The 17,598-nt window shown below is 42.5% G+C and overlaps 1 protein-coding gene across 1 annotated transcript in view; it reads right to left on the bottom strand.

Annotated features, from left to right (window-relative positions):
• Positions 1–17,598, bottom strand: part of LOC110535120 — a 42,473-nt gene extending 24,875 nt beyond the window's left edge. The window contains exons 1-9 of the mRNA XM_036936346.1: positions 17,027–17,598; positions 16,495–16,574; positions 16,310–16,386; positions 11,652–11,674; positions 11,431–11,495; positions 8,226–8,353; positions 7,980–8,141; positions 6,771–7,530; positions 1,314–1,487 (exon numbers count right to left, since the gene is read on the bottom strand). Of these exons, the coding sequence (XP_036792241.1) occupies positions 1,314–1,487; positions 6,771–7,530; positions 7,980–8,141; positions 8,226–8,353; positions 11,431–11,495; positions 11,652–11,674; positions 16,310–16,386; positions 16,495–16,574; positions 17,027–17,121 (1,564 nt within the window). The 5' untranslated portion in view covers positions 17,122–17,598. The remainder of the gene's footprint in view (positions 1–1,313; positions 1,488–6,770; positions 7,531–7,979; positions 8,142–8,225; positions 8,354–11,430; positions 11,496–11,651; positions 11,675–16,309; positions 16,387–16,494; positions 16,575–17,026) is intronic.

Genomic DNA, 17,598 nt, shown 5'->3' with positions numbered 1-17,598 from the left:
TACCTCCTCCAGTCCAGTGTCGCTAAATGTACCTCCTCCAGTCCAGTGTCCCTAAATGTACCTCCTCCAGTCCAGTGTCCCTAAATGTACCTCCTCCAGTCCAGTGTCCCTAAATGTACCTCCTCCAGTCCAGTGTCCCTAAATGTACCTCCTCCAGTCCAGTGTCCCTAAATGTACCTCCTCCAGTCCAGTGTCCCTAAATGTACCTCCTCCAGTCTAGTGTCCCTAAATGTACCTCCTCCAGTCCAGTGTCCCTAAATGTACCTCCTCCAGTCCAGAAGTAACCAGTAACCAAAATATCACAGATGAGACACAAATGTTCACCTGTCCCTTTAAGGGCGGCAGGTTACCTTGGTTATGGGACTCTCGATTCATGTTTGTGCCTGTGAGATAAAGTCTGACAAGTAGCAGCGTTGTCTTCTCTTCCCTAGCAGTTAAAACTCAAAACAGTGAAAAACAACATAGCTTGTGAACAAAACAAGGTAAATAGCCAAGAAACACAAGGAAAACGTCTCACTTCAGTAGACTTTCGTTTCAAGTGAATTAGACCAACTTTTATGCCTGTAAGCAGCGCTTCTAAAAATGTATATTTCACTCAGATCTTCACGGATATCCAGCTCCCAGCCAGGCAGTGTTGCAGCGCGAGGTGGAATAGGCTATATAGGATTCATAGTTTTTTGACTTTGTGTGATTAATTTATGTTAGGAAAATTATGATTAAATGACTGAACAAATCATTTTAAATGGAACTGTAACTAAGTAAACTTATACTCTGTTTTATTATATCTGATTAACAATATGAGTTCATAAGAAGGGATTGTGAGACACGGACAAGGAGTAATTAAAGTTAATGAACACCCTTCCAACTAGGCAGAAACGAATGGGTTGTGGATTAAGTAAGCAGATAAGGTAGTTAACCTATGGTTGAACCGACGAAACTGAGCTCTGAGGTGTTTTAGATAAGGCAGTGAATGCATTCCTAGGTTTTCTGTTAATTAGAACTGTCAGCTTAAGTGGTGATCGATAATGTTGAGGGGTCAAAAGTTAACTCAGTTGTGTTGTGTGTCCTGTTTATGTGCTGGGGGGGTCAGAATGAACTTTTAAAGTTCCCTTTGTCCCGGTCGAGAGGAGGAGATTCTGTTAAGCAATTAAAGGACGTCATGTTATTGTATATAAACTGTTGCTCGTGGCAGCGCGCTCCGAGAATAAATTAAAAATGGCTAATTTTAGGCCCTGTGTGTGAGTATCTATAAAGTTATTTGAAACTAACTGAAGTGACAGATTGCTGCCCACCAACCTCCTCTAATGTCTTACCTGCGTTGTCGGCCATGTTGATGTCGGGGCCCAGCGACAGCATGCCTCTGATCCACTGGGTGTCTCCTTGCATGGCTGCAATATGGAGTAGAGTCTCCCCGTAACGGTTCCTCCGGTGGAGGGCATTCAGACGGGTGATGCCCCGCCTGCTATGGGATTGACCGTGGTTCACACCTGAGGAGAACATAGGAAGGGCGACGCGGTGAAAAAACAGTGTTCAGTGCAACATTTACCATAAACCTCGGGCTTACTGTAATCTGGCAGCATGATTTAATTTGAAACTTCTCTTCAACGATGTGCGTTACAAAGGAGGTGATTATTTAACTAGTTTAGTACACTGAGCAATACATAAATAGTCAACTCGTTTTAATTGTTGAAGAAAAGCTTTTAAGCTTGTAAATATGGGTTAGAACATACAATATTTGAAAAGCAGACATGACGACAACCCCAAAAGCAAATGTCTCCCTAAAGTATAGGTAGATCATAGAGATCCTATGAAATTACTAGAGGGGCTAACTCTAACCCTTACAGTATAGGTAGACTCAGCTAAACCTAACCCTTAAAGTATAGGAAGATTCAGCTAACCCTAACTCTAACCCTTACAGTATAGGTAGACTCAGCTAACTCTAACCCTTACAGTATAGGTAGATCATAGAGATCCTATGAAATTACTAGAGGGGCTAACTCTAACCCTTACAGTATAGGTAGACTCAGCTAAACCTAACCCTTAAAGTATAGGAAGATTCAGCTAACCTTAACTCTAACCCTTACAGTATAGGTAGACTCAGCTAACCCTAACTCTAGCCCTTACAGTTTAGGTAGACTCAGCTAACTCTAACCATAAAGTATAGGTAGACTCAGATAACTCTAACCCTTACAGTATAGGTAGACTCAGCTAACTCTAACCCTATAGTATAGATAGACTCAGCTAACTCTAACCCTTACAGTAGAGATAGACTCAGCTAAATCTACACTCTAACCCTTACAGTATAGGTAGACTCAGCTAACCCTAACTCTACAGTGTAGATAGACTCAGCTAACTCTAACCCTATAGTATAGATAGACTCAGCTAACTCTAACCCTTACAGTAGAGATAGACTCAGCTAAATCTACACTCTAACCCTTACAGTATAGGTAGACTCAGCTAACCCTAACTCTACAGTGTAGATAGACCCAGCTAACTCTACACTCTTAACCCTTACAGTATAGGTAGACTCAGCTAACTCTAACCCTACAGTATAGATAGACTCAGCTAACTCTAACCCTACAGTATAGGTAGACTCAGCTAACCCTAACCCTACAGTATAGGTAGACTCAGCTAACCCTAACTCTACAGTGTAGATAGACTCAGCTAACTCTAACTCTACAGTATAGGTAGACTCAGCTAACCCTAACTCTACAGTGTAGATAGACTCAGCTAACTCTAACCATAAAGTATAGGTAGACTCAGCTAACTCTAACCATAAAGTATAGGTAGACTCAGCTAACCCTAACTCTACAGTATAGGTAGACTCAGCTAACCCTAACTCTACAGTGTAGATAGACTCAGCTAACTCTACACTCTTAACCCTTACAGTATAGGTAGACTCAGCTAACTCTAACCCTACAGTATAGATAGACTCAGCTAACTATAACCCTACAGTATAGGTAGATTCAGCTAACTATAACCCTACAGTATAGGTAGATTCAGCTAACTCTAACCCTACAGTATAGATAGACTCAGCTAACTCTAACTCTACAGTGTAGATAGACTCAGCTAACTCTAACCATAAAGTATAGGTAGACTCAGCTAACTCTAACCATAAAGTATAGGTAGACTCAGCTAACCCTAACTCTACAGTGTAGATAGACTCAGCTAACCCTAACTCTACAGTATAGATAGACTCAGCTAACTATAACCCTACAGTATAGGTAGATTCAGCTAACTATAACCCTACAGTATAGGTAGACTCAGCTAACCCTAACTCTACAGTGTAGATAGACTCAGCTAACTCTAACCATAAAGTATAGGTAGACTCAGCTAACTCTAACCATAAAGTATAGGTAGACTCAGCTAACCCTAACTCTACAGTATAGGTAGATTCAGCTAACTCTAACCCTACAGTATAGATAGACTCAGCTAACTATAACCCTACAGTATAGGTAGATTCAGCTAACTATAACCCTACAGTATAGATACTCAGCTAACTCTAACCCTATAGTATAGATAGACTCAGCTAACTCTAACCCTTACAGTAGAGATAGACTCAGCTAAATCTACACTCTAACCCTTACAGTATAGGTAGACTCAGCTAACCCTAACTCTACAGTATAGGTAGACTCAGCTAACCCTAACTCTACAGTGTAGATAGACCCAGCTAACTCTACACTCTTAACCCTTACAGTATAGGTAGACTCAGCTAACTCTAACCCTACAGTATAGATAGACTCAGCTAACTATAACCCTACAGTATAGGTAGATTCAGCTAACTATAACCCTACAGTATAGGTAGACTCAGCTAACCCTAACTCTACAGTGTAGATAGACTCAGCTAACTCTAACCATAAAGTATAGGTAGACTCAGCTAACTCTAACCATAAAGTATAGGTAGACTCAGCTAACCCTAACTCTACAGTATAGGTAGACTCAGCTAACCCTAACTCTACAGTGTAGATAGACTCAGCTAACTCTAACCATAAAGTATAGGTAGACTCAGCTAACTCTAACCCTACAGTATAGGTAGATTCAGCTAACTATAACCCTACAGTATAGGTAGATTCAGCTAACTTTACACTCTAACCCTTACAGTATAGGTAGACTCAGCTAACTATAACCCTACAGTATAGGTAGATTCAGCTAACCCTAACCCTACAGTATAGGTAGATTCAGCTAACTCTAACCCTACAGTATAGATAGACTCAGCTAACTCTAACTCTACAGTATAGGTAGATTCAGCTAACTCTAACCCTACAGTATAGGTAGATTCAGCTAACTTTACACTCTAACCCTTACAGTATAGATACTCAGCTATTGACATAATCAAGGTGGGCCCTACTGTGGAGGCTACTCTGACAGCCAAGTCCCCCAAATCAACATCCAACCTGCTTACAGCCATGCTCAGCCATCCACACAATCAGAACCTTTTCAATAAGGTCCAGTACAGCATGTACTAAAACATGGGATCTGAAGTAGGGAGCTGGACGGGGAGTGGGAGGCTTGTGTTCATGCCTGTGTCTTTGTAACACACAGGCCTAGGGGCTGGAAAACACTGGTCATTGCATGTTACTGCTGTAGGATGCATATGCACACACGACAAGGAATGTTTTATCATACACTGGAATCAATGGTGGCACACATTCCCCTCAACATTCACTTTCCCTCATTATGCTTCAGGCCTCCTATGGGCCGTCCAGGTCAAAGGTTAAGTTGAGTACTATATAGGGAATAGGGTGGCATTTGGGACGTGCCTGTCTACATTTCACAGCTTCGTAAACCTGAACAAATTATACCACCAGATGTAGAGTAACAATACCAGGCATTATGTTTGCTGGTTGCTACTGTAGAATGGCTCCGAGTGCTGTCAAATAGTCAATGGCATCAGGCTGTAAAATAAGTGACTATGCAAATCAAATGCATGGTGTTCTGTGTGTCTGTTGTTATGTGCCATCGTGTGTGGTGTCTTGGCCCCCGCCCCCAGAAAATAATTCCCTCACTTTTTTTCCATGAAATTGCAGAAATTAATTTATTACATCCCAGTTGGGAATTAACATCTTAAAATTCCATGACATTCCAGAAATGATTTGACAATTGGGAACCTGACTTTTGACGAGAGCCTTATGGGCTTGACCTGGCAGGGTGCCAATTGGGAACCATGGTAATCACAGTCCAAAAAAGCCTTACTGGTTAGGCCCAGAAGACAGGCTTACTGTATATCTGGTTAGGCCCAGAAGACAGGCTTACTGTATATCTGGTTAGGCCCAGAAGACAGGCTTACTGTATATCTGGTTAGGCCCAGAAGACAGGCTTACTGTATATCTGGTTAGGCACAGAAGACAGGCTTACTGTATATCTGGTCAGGCCCAGAAAACAAGTGGATTGATTGCTGCTATACTGACTCCACCTAGTGTTCATCTCAAGAACATCACCAAACAGGCACCTTATTCATACATCCAGTCATCCAGTCATCCAGTCATCCAGCCATCCAGTCATCCAGCCATGAATCTGTTATCCCATTCATGCATACTACATCCTCTTCATACAATCTGTCTCTGTCCGTTTGTACTTTAGTCACATGCACTATCCAGCCAGATTATGACAAAACTTGAGTAAATGATGCGTCTTGCCATGGAGATCAGGCATTTACAAAAGGACACTGATTGGTCAAATGGTGGCGCTATTTGACCTAAAGTCATAAAATTTGGTACATAGGTCCCTATCCTCACAAGGAACACATTTGCTTCAGGGACCCATAAGGTCCGCCATTTTACATTTTGTGAAAAACTTTCAAGTTCATTTCACTGCTTGGCGAACAACACACATCCTATGACAGTGCCACGTTGAAAGTCACTGAGCTCTTCAGTAAGGCCATTCTACTGCCAATGCTTGTCTATGGAGATTGCATGTATGTGTGCTCGATATTATACACCTGTCAACAACGGGTGTGGCTGAATCCACTAAACTTTTATTTCCCACGCTGGTTGTACAGTCATCTAAAATATAACTGTGAAGGACCCTCTGCGTTACCCTGGACCCTGAGCTTTCTTTTGACGAACATATCTGAAATACTTGGTCCAAAAAAGGATACCGAAAAGCTAATCCAATGCTTTGTGACTTGTAGATTAAACTACTGCATTGCCCTACTCTCCGGCTCCCTGGATAAAGCACTAAATAAACTTCAGTTAGTGCTAACTAAACACGGCTGCTAGAATCTTGACTAGAACCCCAAAAATGTGATCATATTACTCCAGTGCTAGCCTCCCTACACTGGCTTCCTGTTAAGGCAAGGGCTGATTTCAAGGTTTTACTGCTAACTTACAAAGCATTACATGGGCTTGCTCCTACCCATCTCTCCGATTTGGTCCTGCCGTACATACCTACACGTACGCTACGGTCACAAGAAGCAGGCCTCTTTATTGTTCCTAGAATTTCTAAGTAAACAGCTGGAGGCAGGGCTTTCTCCTATAGAGCTACATTTTTATGGAATGGTCTGCTGATCCATGTGAGAGACGCAGACTCAGTCTCAACCTTTTGAGTCTTTACTGAAGACTCATCTCTTCAGTTAGTCCTATGATTGAGTGTAGTCTGGCCCAGCGGTGCAAAGGTGAACGGCAAGGCACTGGAGTGACGAACCATCCTTACAGTCTCTGCCTGGCTGGCTTCCCTCTCTCCACTGGGATTCTCTACCTCTGACCCCATCGCGCTCCCACATACCGTCCCCACGTCGTGTCAGGCTTTTTTCCCGCTAAACTAAAATTTACCTCCATTTTCCTGCTTCTGACTGTCAGTCTGCCTGGTCTGTCTGATTGGTCCGCTGGTCTCCTGCTTCTGACTGTCAGTCTGTCTGGTTGGTCCGCTGGTCTCCTGCTTCTGGCTGTCAGTCTGTCTGGTTGGTCCGCTGGTCTCCTGCTTCTGGCTGTCAGTCTGTCTGGTTGGTCCGCTGGTCTCCTGCTTCTGGCTGTCAGTCTGTCTGGTTGGTCCGCTGGTCTCCTGCTTCTGGCTGTCAGTCTGCCTGGTCTGTCTGGTTGGTCCACTGGTCTCCAGCTTCTGGCTGTCAGTGTGCCTGGTCTGTCTGGTTGGTCCGCTGGTCTCCAGCTTCTGGCTGTCAGTCTGCCTGGTCTGTCTGGTTGGTCCGCTGGTTTCCTGCTTCTGACTGTCAGTCTGCCTGGTCTGTCTGGTTGGTCCGCTGGTCTCCTGCTTCTGACTGTCAGTCTGTCTGGTTGGTCCGCTGGTCTCCTGCTTCTGGCTGTCAGTCTGCCTGGTCTGTCTGGTTGGTCCGCTGGGCTCCTGCTTCTGGCTGTCAGTCTGCCTGGTCTGTCTGGTTGGTCCGCTGGTCTCCTGCTTCTGACTGTCAGTCTGTCTGGTTGGTCCGCTGGTCTCCAGCTTCTGGCTGTCAGTCTGCCTGGTCTGTCTGGTTGGTCCGCTGGGCTCCTGCTTCTGGCTGTCAGTCTGCCTGGTCTGTCTGGTTGGTCCGCTGGTCTCCTGCTTCTGACTATCAGTCTGCCTGGTCTGTCTGTTCTCCTAACAATGAAAAAAGTGGACCAGCAATCACTTGATGTTATGGCTATTGAAATCTTTGTTTGTTCACTGTTGACTTCAAGCACCCTTTCACTGTTTTTATGGAAGTGGAGAGAGTTGAGCATGTTTCCCACAGAATTCAAGCCTAATTGAACAGGATCTCTGTGGTGTTCCCTTTAACTGTATACTGGTGTCCTGATTCTGTCTGTTGTTACCCCTGCTCTGTCTGGCCTGAAAACAGGGGACCAGCAATCATTTAATGTAATAGCAATTGAAGTCTTTGTTTACTGTTGACTCACCCTTTCACTAGACAGAGTGCCAGTCTGTTTGTGTTGTCATGCCATCTCCTTGTCACTCTTTGACATGACATCACAAACAGACTGGCACTCCATCTAGCCTCGCACTGTTTTTACGCAAAAAGTGTAAGTGTTCAGGATGTTCACTCCCTTTACCTGTTTGTTCTCCTGTGCCTGGTTGTCATTCTGTCCGTTTGGTCTGATTTCTTCCATTGGTCTGGTCTGTCTACTCCCCTGTGTCTGACTGTCAGTCAGCCTGGTCTGTCTCTTGGGCTCTGCACCTATCTCCTTCTGTGAGAGGTCACAACCACCGCCACCCTGGGGAACATTTTTTTAGGATTATGTCCAAGGGTCCGCTGTGTACCCTTCCTGTGTGAAGGGGTCTTAACTACTGTTATCTACCTGTGTCTTAGCTACCGTGGCTGCTCTCTTCAAACGTCTGGTAGAGGTACCACTCCCAACGTGCTGTGAGGGACTCTCTGACACTGACCCCTCAGAGGGATCCTCTTCTATCATCCCCTCACTGTCTTCTGTAAAAAAAAGCATCAATGAAAAAAAAAACATATGCAGCTAAATAGGTGTTGTTAGCCTTATAGTATTAATCTGTGATGCATCATACAGAGATACTATACTGGCAGAAATAAATGATAGTAGACTTTGGTCATTATATACTGAACAAAAATATAAAACCACAACACGCAACAAGTTACAGTTCAAATTAGACAATCAGTCAACTGAAATAAATGCATTAGCTCCTAATCTATGGATTTCACATGACTGGGAATACAGATATGTATCTGTTGGTCACAGATACCCGTCAGGAGAATTTTCAATCCCAATGATAATAACTGACAATCAAATAGCTTTGACCAATCGCCGAGGTTTAGAAGACCGTGGGTATAATAATAATTAGGCACAGACTCGGCTCATGCAAAAGGTTAGTACAGTTTATTCACGAGAACGTTCTAGTCCATTGTACAAAAACATCAATTTTATACCAGCTCCTTTCGCACATACCTTCACACAAACAGTAGATATCCTACGCACATACCTTCACACAAACAGTAGATATCCTACGCACATACCTTCACACAAACAGTAGATATCCTACGCACATACCTTCACACAAACAGTAGATATCCTACGCACATACCTTCACACAAACAGTAGATATCCTACGCACATACCTTCACACAAACAGTAGATATCCTACGCACATACCTTCACACAAACAGTAGATATCCTACGCACATACCTTCACACAAACAGTAGATATCCTACGCACATACATACACACAAATCTTAAGCTACGCCTTGCTCAGACAGTCTGTGTTTTTCCACCATACAGATACATTGTTTAATCTGCAACGTGTTTCGTCCTTTTCTGCAAGCCTAACAGTTTCTCCCCTCCACGGGTGGAGACAGAATGTCCTGTAAAGGAACACAGTGGTACAACTCGTCTGTCGATGGCTCCTCTTATCATTTGTTTCACACTTGCACCCTGCTTACATGCTAAAAGGTCCTTGTTCTAATTCTGACTAAAACTACACACATCATCAGATTATAGATTTATGATTCTTATAAATGTCATACAATTATATGGTTTCAGGGTGGAATATATTTTAGTCATTACCATGAAGTATATAATTTCCTTTTCAATACCTTAAAAAAGGCAAGAGGCGTGGATCAGAAAACCAGTTAGTATCTAGTGTGACCACCTCACGCAGTGTGACACATCTCCTTCGCATAGAGATGATCAGGCTGTTGATTGTGGCCTGTGAAATGTTGTCCCACTCCTCTATAATAGCTGTGTGACGTTGCTGGATATTGTCGAAAACTGGAACACGCTGTCGTACCGGTTGATCCAGAGCATTCCAAACATGCACAATGGGTGACATGTCTAGTGAGTGTGCAGGCCATGGGAGAACTGGGACATTTTCAGCTTCCAGGAATTGTGTACAGATCCTTGCGACATGGGGCCGTGCATTATCATGCTGAAACATGAGGTGTTGGCGGCGATTAGGCATCAGGATCTCGGCACTGTATCTCTCTGCATTCAAACTGCCATATATAAAATGCAATTGCGTTCGTTGTCCGTAGCTTATGCCTGCCCATACCATAACCCCACCGCCACCATGGGGCACTGTGTTCACGTTGACATCAGCAAACCGCTCGCCCACACGATGCCATACACGTGGTCTGCGGTTGTGAGGCCGGTTGGACGCACTGCCAAATTCTCTAAAACAACGTTGAAGGCGGCTTACGGTAGATAAATTAACATTCAATTATCTGGCAACAGCTCTAGTGGACATTCCTGCAGTCAGCATGCCAATTGCACATTCCCTCACAACTTGAGACATCTGTGGCATTGTGTTCCGTGACAAAACGGCACATTTTCGAATGGCCTTTTATTGTCCACAGCACAAGGTGCACCTGTGTAATGATCCTGCTGTTTAATCAGCTTCTTGATAAGCCACATCTGTCAGGTAGATGGATTTATTTTTTATAAATAACCTTTTGGCGCGTATAGAACATTTCGGGAATATTTTATGTCAGCTTATGAAGCATAGTACCAACACTTTGTAGCGTTTATATTGTATTTATATTTTTGTTCAGTGTAGTTTGCACATACTGATTTACCAAATAGCACCACCAGGAGGAAGCAAATATACCATTTCGATTGAGTCTCTGGAAAGTGTCAGACGAGCAATGATGGTGAAGATAAATTATATTATTTACCCGTTATGCTATCAGAGAATGATAATCCCAAAGAAATATTGAGCAACATAATATCCTAGAGACATTAGAGGAGTGATAATAGTTATAGTAGTTATAATAGCTATATTGTTCCTTGGTTTGCATGTGTACAGGAGCTTCTACACGACAAGTTGCATTGGCTTGCATCCCAAATGGATTCCTATTTCCTATATAGTGCACACTGAGCCCTATAGGCCCCTTGTTAAAGTGAGTGTACTACATAGGGAATAAGGTCAAATTTGAGATGCAGGCATTGGGTTACAGTACCAGTCAAACATTTTGGACACACCTACTCATTCCAGGGTTTTTCAAGGTGTGCAAAGCTGTCATCAAGGCAAAAGGTGGCTACTTTGAAGAATCTCAAATATAACATATACTTTTGATTTGTTTAACACTTTTCTGGTTACTACATGATTCCATGTGTTATTTCATAGTTTTGATGTCTTCACTATTATTCTACAATGTAGAAAATAGTAAAACTAAAGAAAAACCCTTGAATGAGTAAGTGTGTCCAAACTTTTGACTGGTGCTTCTACACCTGCATTGCTTGCTGTTTGGGGTTTTAAGCTGGGTTTCTGTACAGCACTTTGTGACATCGGCTGATGTAAGAAGGGCTTTATAAATACATTTGATTGATTCATTGGTTGATACTGTAAGTGCCACCAAAAGCAGTTGCTTCATTCTACAACTGGTGATAAACTACCATAAATGAATAGTCTTCGGTAGGACTAGACAGGGCAGGCACACATTCAGAGTGTAATCTGTGCAAATGCCTGCTAGCGCTCCAGCCTTGAACACTCAAACTCTCTTTCTCACACACACACACACACACACACACACACACACACACCTCCATCATGTCCTTGAGCGATAACACCGTCCATTCCCTTCTCGTCACCTGGATTCCCAGAACTCCTAGCGTTGAAAAGAGAGGAAATAAAGTAAGTAATCAACAAGGAAGTAAGTAGAATGGTATTTACTCATTAGATAAGTGTAACGTTACACAGTTAACCATAAACATGCACTGATAACTAAAACTGAATATGATGTAGCTAAATGGATTATACACACCTTGACAAAAATGGGGATTGGATCTGCAGAAGGAAAACATTTTCAAAACGCATTCGAATCCGACAAATAATCAGACAAAAGAACATGAACAAGAAAGAACAAGCAGGACTTCATTTTGTGTAAAACCACTACTGCTGCACTAACCCAATCGCTTCCTAGGTTCTCATCCAATTGGTGACAGACTTTCAATGCGAATATTCTAGAATCCGCATAAATTAAATATGCAAATTTTCCCCCCAGAGATGTTTCCAACAAATTGACTTGTTGCGGATAAAAGTGTGCGCATTATGAAGTATTGTTAAATTTCCATGTACCGAATAAAAAATACAAGTTAAATGGGTTCCCATCGCATTTAACACTCTACTAATGATTTTTATTACCAAAATAATGCGAGTTATATAGCGAATGTGCCCACTCTGGTATTGGCACTTGCGCTCTAGCCAACAGCTCAGATACTGTGTGGGTATAGCCTACATGATGAGATACTGTGTGGGTATAGCCTACATGATGAGATACTGTGTGGGTATAGCCTACATGATGAGATACTGTGTGGGTATAGCCTACAGCTCAGATACTGTGTGGGTATAGCCTACATGATGAGATACTGTGTGGGTATAGCCTACATGATGAGATACTGTGTGGGTATAGCCTACAGCTCAGATACTGTGTGGGTATAGCCTACATGATGAGATACTGTGTGGGTATAGCCTACATGATGAGATACTGTGTGGGTATAGCCTACAGCTCAGATACTGTGTGGGTATAGCCTACATGATGAGATAATGTGTGGGTATAGCCAACAGCTCAGATACTGTGTGGGTATAGCCTACATGATGAGATAATGTGTGGGTATAGCCTACATGATGAGATTATCATGGAGAAAAGAGCCAGATTATTTTTATTTGTCAATTGGCAGCCAAGCATCGATGATCATGTCACCAGAATAAGACCCTCGATATTAATTGGAAAGGCGTATCAAGTTCATCACCTTGCACTTTCACCACCCTGTGAAGTTTATAACTTTTTATTCATTTCACCTTTATTTAATTTTTTATTTTAATTATTTCACCTTTATTTAATCAGGTAGGCCAGTTGAGAACAAGTTCTCATTTACAACTGCGACCTGGCCAAGATAAAACAAAGCAGTGGGACAAGAACAACAACACAGTTACACATAAACAGACGTAGTGAAAAACACAATAGAAAAATCTATGTACAGTATGTGCAAATGTAGAAGAGGAGGGAGGTAAAGGCAATAAATAGGCCATAGAGGCGAAATAATTACAATTTAGCATTAACACTGGAGTGATAGATGTGCAAGTAGAGATACTGGGGTGCAAAAGAGCAAGAGGATAAATAACAATATGGGGATGAGGTAGTTGGGTGTGCTATTTACAGATGGGCTGTGTCCAGGTACAGTGATCGGTAAGCTGCTCTGACAGCTGATAATTAAAGTTAGAGAGGGAGATTTTAGACTCCAGCTTCAGTGATTTTTGCAATTTGTTCCCGTCATTGGCAGCAGAGAAATGGAAGGAAAGGTGGCCAAAGCAAGTGTTGGCTTTGGGGATGACCAGTGAAATATACCTGCTGGAGCGCGTGCTACAGGTGGGTGTTGCTATGGTGACCAGTGAACTGAGATAAGGAGCCAGTGGGTTTGGCAACGAATATGAAGTGAGGGCCAGCCAACGAGGGCATACAGGTTGCAGTGGTGGCTAGTATATGGGGCTTTGGTGACAAAACAGATGGCACTGTGATAGACTACATCCAGTTTGCTGAGTAGAGTGTTGGAGGCTATTTTGTAAATTACATTGCCGATATCAAGGATCGGTAGGATAGTCAGTTTTACGAGGGTATGTTTGGCAGCATGAGTGAAGGATGCTTTGTTGCGATATAGGAAGCCAATTCTAGATTTCATTTTGGATTGGAGATGCTTAATGTGAGTCTGGAAGGAGAGAACCAGGAACACATCGACAACAGCCACACTCGAAGCATCGTTATCCATCGCTCCACAAAAGCCGCGGCCCTTGCAGAGCAAGGGGAATACCTACTCCAAGTCTCAGAGCGAGTGACGTTTGAAACGCGATTAGCACGCATCCCGCTAACTAGCTAGCCACTTCACATCGGTTACACCAGCCATTAGGCTGATAGTCTTGAAGTCATAAACAGTGCTGTGCTTGCGAAGAGCTGCTGGCAAAATGTACGAAAGTGCTGTTTGAATGAATGCTTACGAGCCTGCTGCTGCCTACCATCGCTCAGTCAGACTGCTCTATCAAATCATACTTAATTATAACTTAATAACACACAGAAATACGAGCCTTTGGTCATTAATATGGTCGAATGCGGAAACTATCATTTCGAAAACAAAACGTTTATTTTTCCAGTAAAATACGGAACCGTTCGGTATTTTATCTAACGGGTGGCATCCATAAGTCTAAATATTCCTGTTACATTGCACAACCTTCAATGTTATGTCATAATTACGTAAAATTCAGGCAAATTAGTTTGCAATGAGCCAGGCTGCCCAAACTCTTCCATATACCCTGACTCTGCGTGCAATGAACGCAAGAGAAGTGACACAATTTCACCTGGTTAATATTGCCTGTTAACCTGGATTTATTTTATGCAGGTTTAAAAATATATACTTCTGTGTATTGATTTTAAGAAAGACATTGACGTTTATGGTTAGGTACAGTCGTCCAACGATTGTGCTTTTTTCGCAAATGCGTTTTTGTTAAATCAGCCCCCAGCGTTGTATCGATTATATGCAACGTAGGACACGCTAGATAAACTACTAATATCTTCAACCATGTGTAGTTATAACTAGTGATTATGATTGATTGATTGTTTTTTATAAGATAAGTTTAATGCTAGCTAGCAACTTACCTTGGTTTCTACTGCATTCGCGTAACAGGCAGGCTCCTCGTGGAGTGCAATGAGAGGCAGGTGGTTAGAGTGTTGGACTAGTTAACTGTAAGGTTGCAAGATTGTATCCCCCGAGCTGACAAGGTGAAAATCTGTCGTTCTGCCCCTGAACAAGGCAGTTAACCCACCGTTCCTAGGCCGTCATTGAAAATAAGAACGTGTTCTTAACTGACTTGCCTAGTTAAATAAAGGTATATATAAAAAATTTAAAAATAGCGGCAAAATCTGCGCCCAAAAATACTGATTGTTATGAACACTTGAAATCGGCCCTAATTAATCGGCCATTCCGATTAATCGGTCGACCTCTAGTCCAGAGTAGTGATGCTAGTCGGGCGGAAGGGTGCGGGCAGCAATCGGTTGAAGTTTTACGAGCATAGTTTTACGAGCATTTAAGAGCAGTTGGAGGCCACAGAAGGAGAGTTGTATGGCAATGAAGCTTGTCTGGAGGTTAGTTAACACAGTGTCCAAAGAAGGGCCAGATGTATACAGAATGGTGTCGTCTGCGTAGAGGTGGATCAGAGAATCACCAGCAGCAAGAGCGACATCATTAATATATACATAGAATTGAACCCGGTGGCACCCCCATAGAGACAAGGCAACTCAGTTAAGAACAAATTCTTATTTATCATGACGGCCTACACCGGCCACACCCGAACGACTCTGGGCCAATTGTGCGCCGTCCTATGGGACTCCCAATCACGGCCGGTTGTGATACAGCATGGACTCGAACCAGGGTGTCTGTAGTGACGCCTCAAGCACCGGAGATACAGTGCATTGGAGTGGCGCAGCGGTTTGTAGCCTAATAAACTGCGTGCTTTCCCGAGTCACAGTGGGAGGACCACACACCATATCATCGCGTGACTCAAAGTTTGCCTCGATATGATGGTTCTTAAATCAATATTTGTGCATAAAGGCATTTCCTCTTCAAATTCCCCCATAAATGTTTCCGCTGATGCAATAAGTTCCAACGTCGAACTAACAAATTATCTGTTGCCATTTATAAAATTGTACTTATATAAAAAAAACTTCCTGCTTCCATCACATCTGTCAAGTCTATTTTTAAAACATAAGGTATGACTTTACTCACATAAAAACTGTGGATGGAAACGTGGTTACAAACACTAACTGCTTTAGTGCCTATTGACGATAGGTATCTTCTGGTCAGAGAAGTTTTGTTAAGATCCCAGACGCTCGTTCTGAACGTTAAAACGCATCGTTTGCGATACGTTTTGTTTTTTTGGGGGGGGGGGGGGACATAATGAATGTATCTTTTAATATCAGCGAGAAAATTATTTTCAAAAAAACAAAAGGTTCAAATTACTACACATTTTTATACAGGGTTAGGGTTCTCTCCATGTTATATCGCTTTTTTTATGGCAGACAGACAGACATCTGTGCTAATTAGCTATCTAGTGTACTCCGTACCTGTGTGTAAGCTAACTGGGGAGGAAGTGTAGTTTGTCAACTGGGGGCACACACAGCTTGTGGTACTGTAAAAAACTGCCACAGTAAGTGTATATTTTCTATTTTAAAGATTATTTCTCGCTGATATGAAAGAGGGGCATATCACCATATGTTTTAAAAACATGTTTGAACGTGATGATTGACGTATCTAAACATTAAAAATACAGCACCGGGAATCGTAGTTCACATGGAGCCAACCGTGGGAGAATGTCTCCTATGAAGACCCAACCTAAGTAAAAAAGGTTTTTGAAAGCTACTGTTGCACAAGCTACCTTTTCAGGTGTGAGACGCACTTGGTCCAAGCCATCCAAACGTCTACAAGTCAACATCGCTATCTGAGGAGAAAACCCTAGCGGACAGACATGGTATCACATCAGAAACGATTATATTACAACAGAAACGGTGAGCGGTGTCAAAGATATGGCAGTCCGAGGCCTTGATGGAAGGGCCAACCTACCGTCTGTACAGCCATTGATGGTGTGTGGTGTGGACAAATTATATGAGTAGGGCGAGTCTAGCAAATCTGCAAGCATCAATCTGTAAAAAACAACAGGAAGAAAGTAATTAATGTTAGCTAGCTAAATAGTGGCTAGCTGCTAACCAGCCATAGCCGACCTAGCAGTCGCACAGCTTTTCATTTTGGCACAAGAGAAAACATTTCATAACAATAATTTAGCCAGCTATTTCATCTACGAAAAGTGTGAATTCGGCTGGAGAACTGGGTCGTCACTAGTTAACACAGCCACAAAAGCGTATTTATGGCTAAATCCCGCCTATTTATTTTCAAAAAATCTGACTTCAAACCTAACCCTAACATTAACCATACTGCTAACCTTATGCGAAAAAAAAAAATTATGTTCATGGATTTTTATGTTTCCAAGTTTGACTTTGTGGCTGTGGTAAGTAGCGAGAACTGGGGTTTGCTAGAAGTTATCCAACCAACGTTAGCTAGCTAAAAGTGTCTGCTACCAAGCTAAAAGTGTCCAAACCTGTCCAGGTAAAGATTTGTTTCTTCTTCTCCTTCAGAATCACCAACAATTGACGCCGACTCATTGTCGATATCAGAGAAGCAACTTGTCTCCATAACATGTGTGATAAATTTCCAATTAGTCAATATTTACATCTAGCTAGCCAACCACGTCGACGTTACTAGTTTGGATTAGTAACGGATGAGAGTAGCGCGCGAAAAGAGAAAAAGTGTGACTGCAGACTGTCTCTAGGGCGTTCCTGGTAGGCGTTCCTGGTAGACGTTCCTTGCCAAATTGGAGAAAAGTGGAAATACTTTTTTTTCTGCCACAAGAGGGCGTAGCAGACTGAGTAGTCTACAACAGTATCCCTTGTTTTCCCATGGCAGGAAAAAAGATTGCGCCAAATATAATATTAGGCCTACATTTGAAAAACTCTGAGATTGAGCCTGATTTGGCAATGGCCCTCACTCAGCCTCCAATCAAAACGAGTGGTCACCAAAAATATTTTATCTTAAAAGCAGTGTTTACCAAAACCATTCCGGTTTTAGAGAGGTGAAAGTCGTTGTTCCAGGCCAGCATAGCAGCCTACACCT

This window comes from Oncorhynchus mykiss, chromosome 11 (assembly GCF_013265735.2).
Source record: "Oncorhynchus mykiss isolate Arlee chromosome 11, USDA_OmykA_1.1, whole genome shotgun sequence".
In the NCBI taxonomy this organism is placed as follows: domain Eukaryota; kingdom Metazoa; phylum Chordata; class Actinopteri; order Salmoniformes; family Salmonidae; genus Oncorhynchus; species Oncorhynchus mykiss.
The sequence above is the reverse complement of the archived record's forward strand: the minus strand, read 5'-3'. Positions and strand labels throughout refer to the sequence as shown.